Below are 19,161 nucleotides of genomic sequence, written 5' to 3'. Positions count from 1 at the left end.
TCAAGAGACAACAGACCTACAGTTTTGCTTCAGAGTTAAGTGCACAGGCTCTGGAATCAGACAACTTAATTGCTGTGATGCCTTGGGCAGGTTACTAATCTCTCTGAGCTTCAGTTTCCTCCTTCATAAAGTGGAAGTAGCAAGAATAATGATCTAGCTGAACTTCAGCAATCCCAGTTTTATTGTCTCAGATTAACACACAATGGAAACCTTAACCCAAAGATCTGTGAAAATTAATTACAAAATAAAACCATAAAATTTTAGAGCTGGAAAAGCCTATAAATCATCTAAACCAGTGTTACTTACACAGTTATGTATTTATTTTTACGTATGTATTTTTTAAAACACTGGCTTTACATTTACAGCAGTGATAAAGATGATCCAAAGAAAATGAATACACAAACACTAATATAGTAATATACAATGCAAGAAGCACCTAATGACAACACAATGACAACACAATGCCCGAAGTGTGGTAAATAGTAATCACCTGTACCCTTTTTAAGAGGTCACATGACCTGTTCAAGCAGTAGTAAGAATAGAAGAGTATAGTTAGAAATAGAGCTGGATATTAAGAGATTAGAACACCTAGTTCTCCCCCAAGTTACAGAGCTGGTCCATTCCACTAGCCAATTTGAATAACTCTTTAATTTTATCACTGCACTGTTTCCTCCTACCCAAAGAATTCTTACATGCCCTCCCCACCCCCCAAAAGAACAGTAGCAGGCAAATAAACTGCCAGTCACACAAATGCATCCTCCTCAGACTGAAGGCTGAGATACAAAATGCAAGTCCAGATTCCAACAGGCTTGGTCCAGGGGGTCCATTCTGGGCAAGAGGGATGGGGCAGAATTAAGAGCTCAGCATCAGCAGGAACTCCAGCTCTGGCTCAGACCATGTGGAGGCTCAAAAACCACCCTGCCGTTAGAGCAGGGTGGCTCTGCGCTAATGATTTCTCCAAGTCTGTTTCCTCATTTGTAAAATGAGTAACAGTACATGAGATAATTTGTGGCTGAAGCAGTGCCTGGCATGGAGTAAGTCTTTACAACCACAGGGGCAGCAGAACTGTCACTACTACTTCAGTGCCTGGGGCAATATCTAACACACAGAAAGCACTCTAAATGTTTGCTGAATAAAGCAGAGGCCCAATGAAAGCCAGCCTGAGAGTCACTCAAAATTAATGGGCCCGGGGCTTCCCTGGTGGCACAGTGGTTAAGAGTCCGCCTGCCAATGCAGGGGACACGGGTTCGTGCCCCGGTCCGGGAAGATTCCACATGCTGCGGAGCGGCTGGGCCCATGAGCCATGGCCGCTGAGCCTGCGCATCCGGAGCCCATGCTCCACAACAGGAGAGGCCCACGTACCGCAAAAAAAATTTAAAAAAAAAAATTTCATGGGCCCAACCTATAAGTGGGCCCCTAACTTACTCCAAACCAGGGTCACATATTCCCTGAACCAACGATGGTCCTGGTCATTGACAAAAGAAGAGTCTGTTCATATGCTTCAGGTCACAGCCTCCAGCAGAGACCCTGCCTCTGAGGAGCCTTATCACATCAAAGTTCCATGTTTATTTCACCCCAAAACACTGGCACTTGCTGCCCTGGGGCTCCACTGTCTCCCTCTTCATTTTTAGAAGCAACAGGCTCACAAAATGACACCTCAGGCACTTGACTTTACATCTCCTTTATAGAGGCTTGGGGACAATTCTCACACCTAGGGCCCCACTCTGCCAATGCAAGCTTTCTTAGCTGAAAGATACCACCTATTAAGAAATCCATCACAGAGAAAGGAAAAGTCAAAGACAATTCCACTGTCTCCCTTTTTTCCTGATTCTCAAAACTAAAAGATGGACCAAACTATTTTTAAATGGGTAGACTGAAAAGGCACCCAAAAAAAGAACTCAACAATCCAAGGCACTCAACAATCCCTAGAGCACTCCTGTTTGGCCAGAAGGAGACATTCCCTGGCTCTGCAGAAGACAAGGCAAATCATACACAGAATGCAAAACTCATTTCTCCCCTGCCAAAGGGAAATTTGCAAAAATTGTTTTACAAAAGGTTTGAGGATCTATAAGGATGAGTTTAAACTTCTCCTTTCTGAGTGAGGACCGAGGACATTCCTTCTCAGACTTTTGAGTTTTCAAGGATATTGGGAGAGGTAAAAAGGGGAGCGAGGGAGCGGGAGAGGGAGAGGATATGTTCGTTCTATTTTTAAACCCTCGCCCACAGTTTAGAGTAAAGGAACACTCTGATTCTGTACTCCCACCCTTATCACCTTCTGCTAAACACAAGAATCAGAACCTGCACACGTACGTGACCCTGATTCTAGATCTGGGTGGTACAGGCTGCCAGTACTCCAGAGAATCTCGAGCTGACAGACCATCCCACCCACCCCTTCTCTGTGCAGCAGCTGTGCCTTTCGGAGAACCCGGCGGCCCTGAGCAGGCTGGCGCTGCGCCCAGGGAGCGAAGAAGGCACAAACCGCCTTTTTCCGAGGGGAGGCAGCGCCCCCTTGGCGGGGCCCACTCCATTCCCAAGGCTGGGCACCCAGGGGTTAGCAACTCTTCCCCAAGGGAGCGGGAGTCGTGGACGCGAAGGGGTTTCCCAGCAGGCTGCGGCGCACCAGGCACTCCAGTCCTACTCCCAGGACACCTGTGTGCCGCGCACACCCGCCGCGGCGCCCCAGAGCGCCACTCGCGCTCGGTCTCCTCCCAGCCACCCCGGAACGCAAACGGCCGGGCGACGGATCTTTTCCCTTACCGTCTTGTTGCTAGTTCGCCCATTTTACGTATCCTTCCCGCCCCACTACAAGCATCTACACCCGTCCCTCAGCGCCCGTGGGCAGAAAACCAGCCGGACACGCGACCCCCAGGGCTGAGCGCCTCCCGACGGCCCCTCCCGCCCCCGAACTCCGTCCCCGCCAGGCTCGGGGGCACTCACTCTTGAGCGCGCTGACGAGTGACTTCCCGTCCTTGATGAGCTCCTTGATGAATTTGTTGGTCTTGTCCAGCTCCGCTTCGTGTGACTTGAGCGTCTCTCGGAAGTGCGGGCTGTCGAGGCAGCAGTCGCTGAATTCGAGCGCGGGCAGCCCCATGGTGTCTGCGGCGCCCAGACGGGGGGCGCGCCTCCCCCGGGGCCCCGGCGGCCCGCAGCCCCGAGCACGCACGCGGCGGGACCCCGGCCGGCTCCCGCGACGGCCGCCGGCTCCACAGGTGTGGCGCCGGCTAGCCCTGCGCGCGGTGTCCGCGGGCGCGCACGACTTCCGAACCGAGCCGGGACTCGAACGAAGGGCGGCTGCTCCGGCGGCGTGCAACCGAGCGGCCGGGGAGCAGGAAGCGCAGAGACGGACCCGCAGCGGCGCCGGGAAGGGAACGAGAAGTCGAGCGAGTGCAGCCGCCTCCTCCCCGCCTCCTTCGCCTGTTCGCTCTCCAGCAGCCTCGAACGCCCTCTCACAGCAGCCTGGGCCGCTCCGCCGGCGTTCGGACCGCACTAACGTGCTAGCAATGACCTAATCCCAGCCAAGCCAATCAGACGTCCGGGCCTCCGGGTACGCCCGGCCCTTCCGCGGCTATAACCCAATCAGCGGTGTCCAGAGGCGGGGCCTGGCCCAGGGGGCGGGACCCACGCCACTGCCTAGGCCCGCAGCACAAGCTCCGCCCGCACCCGCCCGCGCGGTGTTGCAGACCCGGAGACCCGAAGGTGAGCGCTGCGGCATGCCCCGTACCTTGCCCGCCCGCAACCGAGATGGTGCGTCTGAAGGTCTGGGGAGCGGAAGAGCCTAGATGTGCCGAACATGAAAAATCTGGGAATTTAGGGCTGCAGTCCCCCTCACACTTCAGGCAATCGAGCTTGCACTCAAAACGCAGCCTCCTGCCCCAGAGGAACCCCGAGCGCACCAAGCGACCACATCGCCCCTAGGAACAAGCTCCTTCTTCCAGTCGAGCAGAAAATATTTTCATCTTAAAATTACCAGCTCTTCTTGCCTGCAGTCTTCCCGCCCCCTACAGTCCGGCCCCTTCACGGCCACTCCTACTCAAAACCCGCCCACGGCTGCTCTCAGCCGAAGGATCTAACATCCTTACGAGAATTTCAGCCGCCTGTTGTTTCACTGCTGGGCACCTAACACAATTTTACATAATTACCTCCACTGCCTGTCGTCCTTTGCTGCATCGTGAGCTTCAAGAACACGAGCCAGTTTTCTTGTGCGCTGCCGCATCCCTAACACCTAGAACAGTGGCCGGCATCTAATAACATATTGAGCGCTTACCGTGTGCTATGGCGATTGATAAATATTTGTGGAATAAATGAATGGATCCTTTCCCCTCCTCCCCCACCCCACCCCCAATGCGTTGCCCTGTAGCCCTTTGGTTCCACCACAAGTATCAATCCAGGCAGCTCACGCACTGCACTTGCCAGGCTGGATCCCACAATGTCTAGTGCTGAACTGTGAACTCCTAGAAGATAGGGACTGTCTTGGAATAAAATATTTGTATGTCTAGGAACTAGCAGCCCTCCAGTTAGGTGGTTTTGTGTGGTGGTGGTGGTGGGGGTTGTTGCTGTTGTTTTTCACATAGGTCTGCTATGTTTAGGCACTAGGCTAGATGCTAGAGATGCAAAGATGAATAACACAGAATAAACCTGACTGCTACTGGTTAGTGGGAGAGACAAGCGACAAGCAATAGCAATGCTGCATGGTAAGTTAGGATAGAAGGCCTGGGTGCTCAGGAACGTGGAGAAGGGATTGCTAACTCAGGGAGCCAGAGAAGGCATTGATGTCGAGGTACTGATTTATTAAATGCATAAATGAATGAATGTGATCTATTTGCCAGTTGCAGCTACAAATTCAGACTTGATAGCAGGCCCAAACAGCTATCAGATGGATAATTAAAACCCTGAAAATAGTTGTTCCTCACCTGCCAAGAATGAGAAAGATGTGGAATGGAAATCCCATGAAACTAAATCTGTTTAATGCAATATCTTGAGCACTTAAAAGTAGGTGTTCTGACTCTTAAACGATACATAACAAATCACACCAAAACTTAATGGATTAAAACAACTATGATCTCTTTATTTTCTCTCATAATCTCTGTGGGTCAGGAATTTGGGAGAGAGCTTGGCTGGGTGATTCTGGCTTGGGGTCTCACACATGTTTGCAGTCATATGGTAACAGGACCATCTCCCTCTCTTCGGTGGGCTCAGGACTTCACTGTGTGGTCTCTCAGTGTGGTCTAGTTGAGTTTCCTCACTGCATGGCAGCCTCAGCGCCCCAGTGTGAACGTTCCAGCTCACACGAGGAAAGCTGAATCACCTTTTATGACCTAGCCTTGGAAGACAAACACTCCTTCCACCTTCATTGGGTACAAGCAAGTCACAAGCCCAGATTTAAGGAGAGAGTAATTAGACTGTACCTCCAGATGGGGAAGTAACAAGAAAGGGAGATATTAATGCAGCCATCTCTGAAAAAAACCAATCTGCCACTGCGGGCCTAGCACAAGGCAAAGTATTCAATAAATGTTAAATGAATGAAACAAAATGAGGTCCACAATTATTTATTTTTATTCTATTGAGTAATATTGGGCAAATGTGCATAAACATATATGTATTAGTAAGAATAATGATAAATATTACCGATCATTTGTTAAGCTGTTTGTGCCAGACACTATGCTAAATTATGTACATGCATTTAGTCCCTACAAGGGAAGACTGGTACTAGGATAATCCCCATTTTTCAGATGAGAAATTGAGGCCCAGAGTTGTAACTTGAACCAGGTTACCTAGCTAAGAAGAGTGTGTGGCACATACACAAACATATACCTTCATGTGCCTGTTTACAAGTGTGTGACTTCTTCTGAATTTATTCCAGAATTTCCACAAAGACCTCCCACACTTTCTGCAATATTATCAGAAGAGAATCAGAATGTAGTAGTACCGAGTACAGAAACTGGCCCCTGGAAGGTGCAGCTGTCTCTCTCTCCCTAGAAAATAAGCTCCATGAGATAGAGATTCTGTGTTCACTATACAGCCCCAGCACCTAGGACAGCAAAGGGCACTTCAAAAATGCACAATGCCAATGGGAGGGGCACCTGTTTAATAAGGAAGAAACAATGAGTCATGTAACAACATAGGTTGTGGCCATGAATGCAAACAGAACAGAACACTTAAGGCCCAGAAATCACTGTCATATGAAATATAGAAACTATTTAGGCAACACGATTTGGCCAAATTTCTTGGATGAATATCTGAATTCCTTCAAATTAACCAGTTAGTTCAAATACTTCTAGTTTTGATATCAATGTATTTTAAATCCATATTATTTCTGCCTTCAATTGTCCAATTAACTTTTTTTTTTTTTTTTTTTTTTTCTGCATTGGGTCTTCATTGCTGTGCACGGGCTTTCTCTAGGTGTGGCGAGCAGGGGCTACTCTTCGTTGCAATGCACAGGCTTCTCATTGTGGTCGCTTCTCTTGTTGCAGAGCATGGGCTGTAGGTGCGCAGGCTTCAGTAGTTGTGGGTCACAGGCTCTAGAGCACAGGCTCAGTAGTTGTGGCGCACAGGCTTAGTTGCTCCACGGCATGTGGGATCTTCCCGGACCAGGGCTCGAACCTGTGTCCCCTGCATTGGCAGGTGGATTCTTAACCACTGCGCCACCAGGGAAGTCCCTCCAATTAACTTTATATCTACCATACAATTACCTCCCATTTGTAGAAAACAGGAAAGCACTCTCACATATGTTATCTCCAAGCCCACACAATCAGAGGTGGGCAAGGGTCACTGGCTCATGATTCCTGAACACAAGCTAGAGAATGGAGCTGGTCTTTGATGAAAGTTCATCAGTCCTCACGTAACTGAGGACCAGGGATAGTGTAGCTTCAGGGCAGCTTCTGGCAGTTTAGGTGGTGACATCAGTATAAGGTCTCTCTCTCCATCACTCCAGCTGACCATCCTCTGTGATGTCTTCATTTTCAGTGACTCTTTCTGCTTCTCCAAACTTACATCAAGCACTATTAGCAGTAAGAGAGTTTTCTTTCCAAGAAGTCTAGCAGAAATTACAAGACTGAAACCAGAGGTGAAACAGCCCCACTCCTAACACATAAAGCGTTGGGAGGAGTTGTTCCCGCAAAGGACAAGCAAAGAGCTGTTAACAGGAGAAGAGAGAATTAATTGCTGCTGAATAGGCAGAAGCAATAATATGCAGTACACCTGACCGGTCCCCCAATCCCCCTCAAAATGAGTGTTCCTTCTGCTACATTCTCCTGGTTTTGTAGTTCTAGTTAGCATTTATTCAGCCTTTTGTATAGTTGATACCATGTCTCTCTACACATGACTTCACCTTTGTGTTCTTACTGGATAAGACATCAATTTTCCTATTTTAAAATACTGATTTGGGGGTAATGGAAAATCTATATCTTGACTGTGGTACATAGGCATCAACATTTGTCAAAATTCATGGCTGCATTTTATTGTATATAAACTGCACCTCACCTCAATAAGGTTGGTTTTAAAAAATGATGGTGGTGGTGATGTTAACGATATTTATTAAGCTTTTGCTGTGTAGTAGGATTCATGCTAAGCACTTTATTGTATTTCCTCACTTAACCTTTAGTAGAATCCTGGGAAGTAGGTACTGATACCCTTCATATTGGGTGGGCCATAAAGTGCCTTTGGTTTTTTAAGTAAAAATAAAAGACACATTTTTCATTTTCACCAAGAACTTTATTGAACAACGTATTCACTGTTTTGTTCCACTACCTTCTGCCATTTTTCAGGCAACTTCATAATTCCATCTTCCCAAAATTTTTTATCGTTTTGAGCAAAGAACTGTTCCAGGTACCTTTTACAGTCTTCCAGGGAATTGAAATTTTTTCCATTAAGAGAATTTTGTAAAGATCGAAATAACTGGAAATCCGAAGGTGGAATGTCCAGTGAACATGACGGATGAATCAGAACTTCCCAGCCAAGTCTGTAACAGTTTTTGCCTGGTCACCAAAGAAACATGCGGTCTTGCGTTATCCTGATGGAAGATTATGCATTTTGTGTTGACTAATTCTGGACGCTTTTCATCGAGTGCTGCTTTCAGTTGGTCTAATTGGGAGCAGTACTTGTTGGAATTAACGTTTGGTTTTCCAGAAAGAGCTCATAATAGAGGACTCCCTTCTAATCCCACCATATACACAACATCACCTTCTTTGGATGAAGACCGGCCTTTGGTGTGGTTGGTGGTGGTTCATTTCGCTTGCCCCACGATCTCTTCCATTCCACACTGTTGTACAGTATCCAGTTTTCATCACCTGTCACAATTTACTTTAAATACGGAACGTTTTCATTATGTTTCAGTAGAGAATCGCATGTGGAAGTATGGTCAAGAAGGTTTTCTTTCACTTAACTTACGTGGAACCCAAACATCAAAGCGATTCACGTAACCAAGCTGGTGCAGATGATTTTCAAAGCTTGATCTGGATATTTTGAGTATGTTGGCTATCTCTCGCATGGTACAACGTTGATTGTTCTCAATTATTGTTTTGATTTGATCGCTATCAACTTCAACTGGTCAACCCAACCATGGAGCATCACCCAGCAAGAAATCTCCAGCACGAGACTGTGCAAACCACTTTTGACACGTTCGATCAGTCACAGCACCTTCTCCATACACTGCACAAATCTTTTTGTGTGTTTCATTTGCATTTTTACCTTTCTTGAAATAATAAAGCATAATATGCTGAAATGCTGGTTTTTTCTTCCATCTTCAATATTAAAATGGCTACACAAAAATTCACCAATTTTGTTAAGTCTATTTTTAAATGCACGCTGGTATGACAGCTGTCACATACAATCTAACAAAATTGTTTCAAATGAAGTTAAAGACAACTAAGTGCTACCAGAGCCATCTTACGGAAAAAAACGAAAGAAATTTTTGGCCCACCCAATAGATAAGGCAGCTAAGGCTTCGAGACGTAAGATGCCTAAGGTCACATAGTTAGTGGTGGAACTAGGCTTATTACTCAAATCTATCTGCCTTCAGTAACTATCTCCATACAAGGTGTCTATCAGAAAGACATTTTACACATGTTAAAAAATTAATAATAATAGCCAAATACCTAAAAATGGAATAAAATCACACATGAATGAGAGAGGAGGAGAATTCTATGTGTTTTTCCAGGACCTTTTGCTAGTATGTCCCCAATACATCAATCATTATACTAGCCTCTAATTTGTTTTGGCTTTAAATCCCAGGCCCTACAATTCGAGTAGTAGCAACTGACTGAAGCAGACATGAAATTCTCATTTTCCTCCAAAGAAGAAAGAGTAATCTATCCTTATAAAACCACTGGCTTGCAGTTCTTTAAGGGAGGTAACAGCACTTAATTAACATTCTTTGGCTCAAGATATCAATGAAACTCATATTACTTCTACTACACAAATCTGTTTTATATGTTAGCAATTTTTTTTTTTTTTTTGCGGTACTCGGGCCTCTCACTGTTGTGGCCTCTCCCGTTGCGGAGCACACGCTCCGGACGCGCAGGCTCAGTGGCCATGGCTCACGGGCCCAGCCGCTCCACGGCATGTGGGATCTTCCCGGACCGGGGCACAAACCCATGTCCCCTGCATCGGCAGGCGGACTCTCAACCACTGCGCCACCAGGGAAGTCCTCCATTTTTTAATAATTTATTTATTCTATGCCTGCTGCTTTTCTACCCAATGTCCACTCTCCCATCTTCTTTACTCATTCACTGAGGAAGTACTTATATAACATTTACTATGTTCCAGATACTCTTCTAAACACTTTATAAAACTTAATCTCATAACAACACTCTTATTATCTTATCTCCATTTTATAGGGGAGGAAAATGAAAATGAATCACCTATAGTCACATAACCACTGAGCAAAAGAGCTGAGATTCTAACTGGTAGTGTACCTCCAGACTTAGCCTATGTTACTAGCAGAACCTTAAGTGCCCAGCTACAGATTCCTCTGGCTTTCACACAGCTGCTCGTGGGCATGGGCCACTTTACTGGCCATTGAGATATGATTGGAAATCTACTGGGTAGGGTTTTTTTTTTTCATAAGGAGACAACTAACACATGCCTTTTGCCCACCTTCCTTCCCTCTTCTTTTTGCCTAGAATGTGGGTACAATGCATGGAGGAACGGCAGCCATCTGGCAATCATGAGAAAGAATGCCACATGCTAAGGACTGATGGAGGAAGACAGTGGGAGCCAGATGCCTTGGTGACATCCGTGAGCCACAAAGCTTATCCCCAAAGTGCCTACCTCTCAACTACTCATCACATGAAGGGGAAAAAACATAACCTCTTTAAGCTCCATTAATGGAGTTTGCTGCTACTCAAAGCCAAACAAACTTTAACTGATAAAATGCACTAATCACAAAACCTACTGTTTTACCTCCTGAAATTTGGTCATCTGCATTAATACGTGGTTCTTAGGTCGTTTCCAAAATGGAAAATTATTAGTTTTAAGGATGTTTTCTTTTTTTTTCTTTTCTATTATGCTTTATTACAGAATATTGAATATAGTTCCCTTTGTTATACATTAGGACCTTATTGTTTATCTATTTTATATAAGTAGTTTGTATCTGCTAATCCCAAACTCCCCATTTATTGCCCCCTCACCCCCTTTCCCCTTTGGTAACTGTTAGTTTGTTTTCTATGTCTGTGAGTCTGTTTCTGTTTCGTAAATAAGTTCATTTGTGTCATACTTCAGATTCCACATATAAGTGATATCATATGGTATTTGTCTTTCTCTTTCTGACTTACTTCACTTAGTATGATAAAGTCTAGGTCCCTCCATGTTGCTGCAAATGGCATTATTTCATTCTTTTTTATGGCTGAGTAGTATTTCATTATGTATATATGCAACATCTTCTTTACCCATTCACCTGTCAATAGACATTTAAATTGTTTCCATGTCTTGGCTATTGTTAATAGTGCTGCTATGAACACTGGGGTCCATGTATCTTTTCGAATTGGAGTTTTCCCTGGATATATGCCCTGGACTGGGATTGCTGGATCATCTGGCAACTCTACTTTTAGTTTTTTAAGGAACCTCCATACTGTTTTTCATAGTGGCTGCACCAATTTATAAATATTTCCACCAACAGTGTAGGAGGGTTCCCTTTTCTCTATACCCTCTCCAGCATTTTTTATTTGTAGACTTTTTAATGATGGCCATTCTGACCACTGTGAGGTGGTACCTCATTGTAGTTTTGTTTGCATTTCGCTAATAATTAGCAATGTTGAGCATCTTTTCATGTGCCTGTTGGCCAACTGTATGTCTTCTTTGGAGAAATGCCTATTTAGGTCTCCTGCCCTTTTTTTTTTTTTTTTTTTTTTTTGTGGTATGCGGGCCTCTCACTGCTGCGGCCAATCCCGTTGTGGAGCACAGGCTCCGGACGCGCAGGCCCAGCGGCCATGGCTCACGGGCCCAGCCGCCCCACGGCATGTGGGATCCTCCCGGACCGGGGCACGAACCTGTGTCCCCTGCATCAGCGGGCGGACTCTCAACCACTGTGCCACCAGGGAAGCCCTCCTGCCCATTTTTTGATTGAGTTGTGGTGGTGGTGGTGGTTATTGAGTTGTGTGAGCTGTTTGTATATTTTGGGAATTAAGCCCTTGTCCGTTGCATTGTTTGCAAATATTTTCTCCCAGTCTATAGGTTGTCTTTTCATTTTGTCTATGGTTTCCTTTGCTGTGCAAAAGCTTGTAAGTTTGATTAGATTTCACTTGTTTATTTTGCTTTTATTTCTACTGCCTTGAGAGACCGACTTAAGAAAACACTGGTACAATTTACATGAGGGAATGTTTTGCCTATGTTCTCTTCTAGGAGTTTTATGGTGTCATATATTTAAGTCTTTAAGCCACTTTGAGTTTATTTTTGTGTATGGTATGAGGATATGTTCTAATTTCACTGATTTACATGCGGCTGTCCAGCTTTCCCAACACCACTTGCTGAAGAGACTGTGTTTTTCCCATTGTATATCCTTGCCTCCTTTGTTGAAGGTTAATTGACCGTAGGTGTGTGGGTTTATTTCTGTGCTCTCTATTCTGTTCCATTGATCCATATGTCTGTTTTTGTGCCAGTACCAAACTGTTTTGATTACTGTAGCTTTGTAGTATTGTCTGAAGTCTGGGAGCGTGATGCTCCAGCTTTGTTCTTTTTCCTCAGGATTGCTTTGGCCATTCTGGGCCTTTTATGGTTCCATATAAATTTTAAGATTCTTTGTTCTAGTTCTGTAAAAAAATGTCATGAGTAATTTGATAGGGATCACATTAAATCTGTAGATTGCTTTGGGTAATATGACCATGACCATTTTAACAATGTTAGTTCTTCTAATCCAAGAGCATGGGGTATCTTTCCATTTCTTTGAATCATCTTCAGCATCCTTTATCAGTGTTTTACAGTTCTCAGAATATAAGTCTTTCACCTCCTTGGTCAAGTTTATAAGAAAGTTTTCTTAAACATTTAGAGTAAAGACAATATCTGATTTACAGGGCAGGAATGTGTATTAAATGAGGAAAGATATTTAAGAAAAACAATAAACCATTAATAAACATAAACTTTTTCAAAAGCTGAGATGAAACCACAAAATTGTCAGAAGACAATTTCAATACAGCCTCAGGGTCACTTGGCTCAATAAAAGTAACTGGCCTATTTCTTACCACTGTTGCTGCTGAAATGACCAAATGAATCAGCTTACTTATGCAAAATAACCTAAACTAAAGTAGGCCCGTACACCTTGCTCTCTTTCTTGCCTCTGGATCTTCTCATACATGTGCATACTTTAAATTCACATTAGCATATTAGAGGTCCTGAGAAGTCCTGCAGTAAATAATCCTGTGAGATTTTGCTTAACCCAGTATTTCTCATATTTCTTGGAACATAGAATCCTGTTTTTCCTCCAGTGTTACATTCCACATAGTGCTCTAGGAAACACATTCAGGAAATGAACAATATCACAGACAACAGGAATAGGGACATAAGGAGAAAGGGTTAATTGTTAATCTTTTGGTTGCCATTTCAGTGGTTGCAAAATAGAAATTTTGTCATGGGGAATTAATAAACTTTCTAAAGCAACTAGAAAACTATCATATCCAACTTCAAATACTTATTAATGGATGAACTTTTCTTCCATGGGAATTCATATTCTGTTAGATGGCTCTGGTTTTGAGGTGATGCTGTGGTTTTTAGTGAGTGCCTGGGTCTACTGAAGGTGGCACTGTTGGGGGCAGAGGAGGGCAATATTTCAAAAGAGAAATTATTCCATCACTTTCTTCTAGGGAGAAGCCAGTATGAAAAATCAATACTAAAATGGGTTACCTTCATCTAAACACTGGGCAAAGAGGATATAATATCTGCTGTATCTACAACAGTGGGTGATGGCAGATTTCTTTATTTTTTTTAAAATTTATTTTATTATTTATTTATTTAGCTGTGTCGGGTCTTAGTTGCAGCACATGGGATCTTCATTGCGGCACTTGGGATCTTTCGTTGCATTGCACGGGCTCTTCATTGCAGCGCGCAGTCTTCTCTAGTTGCGTTGCACAGGCTCTCTAGTTGTGTTGCGCAGGTTCCAGAGCGTGCGGGCTCAGTAGTTGCAATCTGTGGGCTTAGTTGCCCTGCAGCATGTGGGATCTTAGTTCCCCAACCAGGGATTGAACCCGCATCCCCTGCATTGGAAGGCAGATTCTTTTTTTTTTTCTTTTTTTTTTTTTTTTTGCTGTACGTGGGCCTCTCACTGTTGTGGCCTCTCCCATTGTGGAGCACAGGCTCCGTTTGCGCAGGCTCTGCGGCCATGGCTCACGGGCCCAGCCGCTCCATGGCATGTGGGATCTTCCTGGACCGGGGCACGAACCCGTGTTCCCTGCATCGGCAGGCAGACTCTCAACCACTGCGCCACCAGGGAAGCCCGGATGGCGGATTCTTAACCACTGGACCACCAAGGAAGTCCCAGACTTCTTTTATTTTCTTCCCTACTTCCCTTTGTAGTTCTTTTCCAGAATTCACCATCGTTATATTTTTATTACCCAAAACTCATCTATTAAAAAATTTTATTACAAAACTCATGGCTGTAATACTCTCAAACTAAAATACTAAAATTTTCCAACTTAGAAACTAGACATATTTTAAAGCTTGCGTTGTCTAAAAAGTAACAGTGTGAATTATCCCTATGCTTCCCAAAGCTGGTCTGATGACCTGGGCCTGCCCAGAAAGAAGTATTCTTCTTTCAATGCAGGGGGCCTGGGTTCGATCCGTTTCAGGAACTAGGCCCCACACGCATGCAAAAACAAAACAAAAACAACCAGTGACTGTGTAATGAGTTTTTTATGATGCTACATGTATTCCACTTAAATGAGTGCTTTTTGAGATATGTCCTTCTTACATATTTGGTACTGGTATACTCATTTTTTGGTATTAACATACTCCTTTTTTTTTTTTTAAGATGATGAGTGAAGATAGTAGCTGTAGTCTTTTTAAATATCCTTCGGCAAATTAAAACTTGGAAGTCCTCTGTCCCTCCAACTTTGTTTATTGTTTGTTTTATCTTTTATTTGATGGTTAAGAAAAAGTGCCTTGGGCCAAGGGAACCTGTGTGTCTTGTTGGCTGCTGTGTTCCCTGTGACCTGCAGAGAGCCTAGCAATAGTAGACTATCAACACAGTTTGACAGATATTAAAAGTTTGAGGCACATTAAAATCTTCAAGAGTTTATTTGAGCAAACATCAATTAGAATTGGGCAGCATGAAACTGGGAGTGGTTAAGAGTACTCCACCCACAGGAGCTAGGAGAGAGGACTCCGAAGCAAAGCAAAGAAACTATTTGATTGGCTATAGCTTAAGGGGTTGCCTTATTTGGGAAAGCCTCATTGGCTGTTTGTGATTGGTTGTTCTTAAGTTTCATTTTCTCAGATTCCAGTACACTGACTGGCTTGGTTTAGGTTTTGGTTGCATAGGCCACCAAGGCATTAGAGCCACCTCAGTTTGATGGTCTCCTTGGCCTCCTTGTTTAATTTCTTTAACACAGACTAACCAGAGGTTGGCAGACTTTTCGATAAAGGGCCCCACAGGGTCTGTTGCACCTACCTGACTCTGCCGTTGTGACAGGAAACCAGCCACAGACTACATCAATGAAGGAGTTTGGTGGTGGTGTCCCAAAGAGCTTTACTTATGGACAGTGAAATTTGAATTTCACATGATTTCCATGTGTCACAAAATATTCTTCTTTTTATTATTTTTCCCATTTAAAGATGTAATACCTATTCTTACTTTGTAGACCATACAGAAACAAGCAGTGGGCTAGATTTGGCCCACAGACCATAGGATACTTGACCCCTGGGCTAACCAAATGAAAGAATGAGTGACCAAACACAGAGTAAGGCTAGAAATTCCAGAGGTGTAGGTCCCAATCCTTCCTTGGCACTGAGTAACCGTGACCAAATTAAAGCACAGGAATAACTTGTTTTCCCAGCTCTAAGTTAGCGAACGCAATTCAAATCTATTTCTTAGAGCTATTGTTACTGATAAGTATTATAAATGACAGTGGGGAAACATTTTGCAACTAAGAAGGATCAAATAATATATCCATGAATATAAAAGAGAAAATATTGACAGTAGATAGACCTACTAAATTGATTTAAAAGATTTAATTTCCTACTGTTTTCAATTTTAAAAAATGATGAAAGCAGGAGTCCCACTGAACGCCTATGAATTATCTTTGAACTGAACTATTTATGGAATCACAGAACTGTGAAGCTTCAGAATAAAAAGAGGGACTTCCCTGGAGGTAGAGTGGGTAAGACTTCGTGCTTTCAATGCAGGGGGCCTGGGTTCGATCCGTTTCAGGAACTAGACCCCACACGCATGCTGCAACTAAGAGTTCGCATGCTGCAACTAAGAGTCTGCATGCCACAACTAAGAAGTCCGCATGCCGCAACTAAGAGTCCACATGAAGTCCTCATGCTGCAATTTAAAAAAAAAAAAAAGATCCTGCATGCCGCAACTAAGACCTGGCACAGCCAAAAATAAATAAATAAATAATAATTAAAAAAAGAAGAACAGAAAGAGATTATGGGAAACATCCAGTGCAATCACATTGTTTTAAAGGCAAGGAAACTGAATACTAGGGAACATACTTCCCCAATGTCACTAATTTAGAGAATGAAAATCGTCTAATAAGAAAAGATACCTTCTGAAGCCTGAATCAGAAATAAAAAATCAGAAATTTCATTCTTATGATGAAAGGAACACAGGGTTTCCATTCCTAGATTTAAACACTGGATTTGACACATGGTTTTGAATCTCAGTTACTTAACTGAGTCTCAATGTCTTCATCTTCAAAACAGGAATGATAATTAATATCTCATAGAATTATAGTTAAGAACAAGTAAAATAATATACACAGTACACTGTCAGGCACACAATAAATGCTCAATAAATTGTAACTTGAATTTCTATTATATGAACTTTTAAAATCTCACAATTTACCATACCTGCTTAAAAAATATAGTAAATTTGTGGTTTTTAAACTGAGCTAAGAAATAAGACCTAAATATTTGATGCTCTACCAAAAATATTTTTATCTTTATTAGTTGAAATACTTCCTTGAATTTCTGTTTATAGCATTCCTGAAAGACAACGTAAGGCTGTTTTCAAACTTGAAATCACCAACATACTTTCACTTTAGGAAGGGATTTGCTTGACACCACTTAAAACAAGTTTGTCACTGAAATACCCCAAAGATTATTCAACTACAGAGAAATCCTAGCACCTCTAAATTTGTATTTTTGTTTCCTACCTGACAAAATTTTGTGAAGATAAGGAATGTAGTACTTAAAACCTAGTTAAGAATGTCCTCAAAAAAAAAAAGAATATCCTCAAATCATCTTTTTCAAAAGAATGCCGAAAGCAAACTCTTGAACGTTAGACAGACATGGGTTTTAACCAGAGCCCTGCCACTTGCTAGCCCTGTGACCTTGGAGTTAATCCATCTAAGCCTCGAGATTTTTCAGTGTAAGATGGGGATAGTAACAGTACCCACCTCACAGGAATTTTGTGAAGATTAAATGATAGGATGCATATAAAAAGCTTACTTAGACCAGTGTCTGCACTGCAGTAAGTGTTCCCAAAAAAATGTTAGCTAAGTTAAATGGTAACTAACCACTTTGTTGGAAGATGAACTTTGATGAGTGCCCTTTTAATAAACTTTTGTTTCCTCTGGCAGATGTTAGGTGAAATTGTAAAAGATTGATTTTTCAGCATAATCCCATAAATTGTGAAGGGCGGGTGCTCAAGTTAAGGTGGAACCAGAGGTAGGTTTCCGCCCTTGTTCTATAAGAGCCCCAGGTTCATTTCAGGACCTAAAAGAAAATGATTTGCTGGTTACTTTGGAGACATCAGGATCTTAGTTTTCAGAGAAGCTTCCCTGCCCTCCTACTGGAAGCTAGTCCCCAGTCTTAGTCTTCACTGTTATTCTAAATCTTAGACCCCTGATTGTTTTCTTCAGTGTAGACATAACAATTTGAAGTTATTCTGTTTATTTGTTGACCCCCTACACACATTGTCTCCCTCTCCCCCACTCCTCCCCACTCTGCTAGAATGTAAGCTCCCTGTTGGCAAAGTGGTGCTGGGACTATGTGGTTCATGGCTGTAACCTCAGGGCCTAGGACAGTGTCTGCGTATTGTAAATTCCCAGTAACTATCTAGTGAATGAATGAACGAATGAATAAATGAATGATTTTATGAATGGGCAGCCCTGGCAGGTGCTCAGTGCTTCAGGCTTTCCTTAGAAGTGTAGAAATGAAGGTGAACTGATCTTGTAGTGGCCACAAGAGGAAAAGAGAACTAGTAAAATTCACGACCACCCAGACCCAGTAATGAAGTCTGGGACCACATGGACTCAGAATTTCTAGGGGGAGGGAACAAAGGAAATATATGGTAGCTGGGCGACCCCAGGACAAAAAAATTATACACACACACACGCATGTGTGCATGCATACAGAAATACACTATCCAGTGAGACTTGGGGTAAATTAGAACTTGGTAGGTTGTTTCTTATTTCAGGCACAATAATCTTTCTTTCCTTGGCCTCTGGGTCACCACCCACTCACTGCCTCTTGGGTCTCCTTTCTCACTGGTCCCTCCTCCCTGGTTTCCTTTGCTGATTCCTCCTCATTTTCCCAACTTCTGAACACTGGATCATTCCAGGTTGTTCCTCAAACCTCCACTCCATACACACCTCCTAGATGACCCCAACCTGCCTCATGGCTGCAAATACCATGTGCACACTAACAACCTCCAAATATCTATCCTCACCTCGACCTCTCCTCTGAACTCCAGACAGGTACACATACTTGAATGCTCAATACTCTCCTTGTATTATATATCTAAATAGACATCTCAAACTTAAAAAGAGACCAGAACTGAACTCTTGATTTTCTCCCCAAACCTGCTCTTCCCAATGGCAGATCCATCCTTGCAGCTGTTCAAGCCAAAACCCTTAGAGCTGTCCTTTTCTTCCCTCTCTACAATCCACGTCTAATCACTGGCAAATTCTCTTGACTGAGTCTCCAATATACACCTATAATCTGACTACTTTTCTACCTCCTGGCTACCACGCTGGTCCAAGCCACCATCCTCTTTTGCCTAGATTATTACGGCAGCCTCCAAACTAGTCTCTCTACTTCTGCCCGTGCTGCCTGTAGTTAAGTCTCCAAGCAGCCAGAGTGACCCTTTCAGAACATTAAATTGCATCAATGATCTCCTCTGAGCAAAACCCTCCAATGGTTTTCCATCTTTCCAAAGTAAAGGAAAAGCATGATCTGACCCAGGATACCTCTTCTCATCTCATTTCCATCTTTTCCCCCAACTCGCTCTGCTCCAACTGGTTGACCATCCATATGGATTTCAAATTAATTTAGAAAATATTAGTCTGAAAATTTGGGAAAAGGCTTAAAAGATCTGACTATAAGTAAATAAACTGTTTATGCTGGAGAAATGCCTGATTTTTTTTTATTAGTCATTCTCTGATCCCAAGGCATCAGATCAGCATAAATATTTTAGGGCCTTTAACACTTGCCTGGAGTTAATCTTTTGGGCCAGAAAATGCAAATTAGATTACCTCCAAGTTTCCGCTGATAACCCTTGACGATCTTGAT

The 19,161-nt window shown here is 43.3% G+C and overlaps 1 protein-coding gene across 5 annotated transcripts in view; it reads right to left on the bottom strand.

Moving 5' to 3' along the window:
• The window catches only part of ARHGAP26 (Rho GTPase activating protein 26), a 484,293-nt gene extending 480,816 nt beyond the window's left edge, over positions 1-3,477 (bottom strand). For 2 of the 5 annotated variants that reach the window (XM_019924624.3, XM_019924626.3), the window contains exon 1: positions 2,938-3,472. In XM_019924624.3, coding sequence (XP_019780183.1) covers positions 2,938-3,091 — 154 coding nt within the window. In that variant the 5' untranslated portion in view covers positions 3,092-3,472. Of the gene's footprint in view, positions 1-2,937 lie in introns of all 5 variants that reach the window. The other 3 variants (XR_002174220.3, XM_019924625.3, XM_019924623.3) reach the window with 3 other exon arrangements.
• Between the last annotated feature and the right edge of the window lie 15,684 nt (positions 3,478-19,161).

The sequence above is a fragment of the Tursiops truncatus genome, chromosome 3 (assembly GCF_011762595.2).
Source record: "Tursiops truncatus isolate mTurTru1 chromosome 3, mTurTru1.mat.Y, whole genome shotgun sequence".
Lineage (NCBI taxonomy): Eukaryota > Metazoa > Chordata > Mammalia > Artiodactyla > Delphinidae > Tursiops > Tursiops truncatus.
The sequence above is the reverse complement of the archived record's forward strand: the minus strand, read 5'-3'. Positions and strand labels throughout refer to the sequence as shown.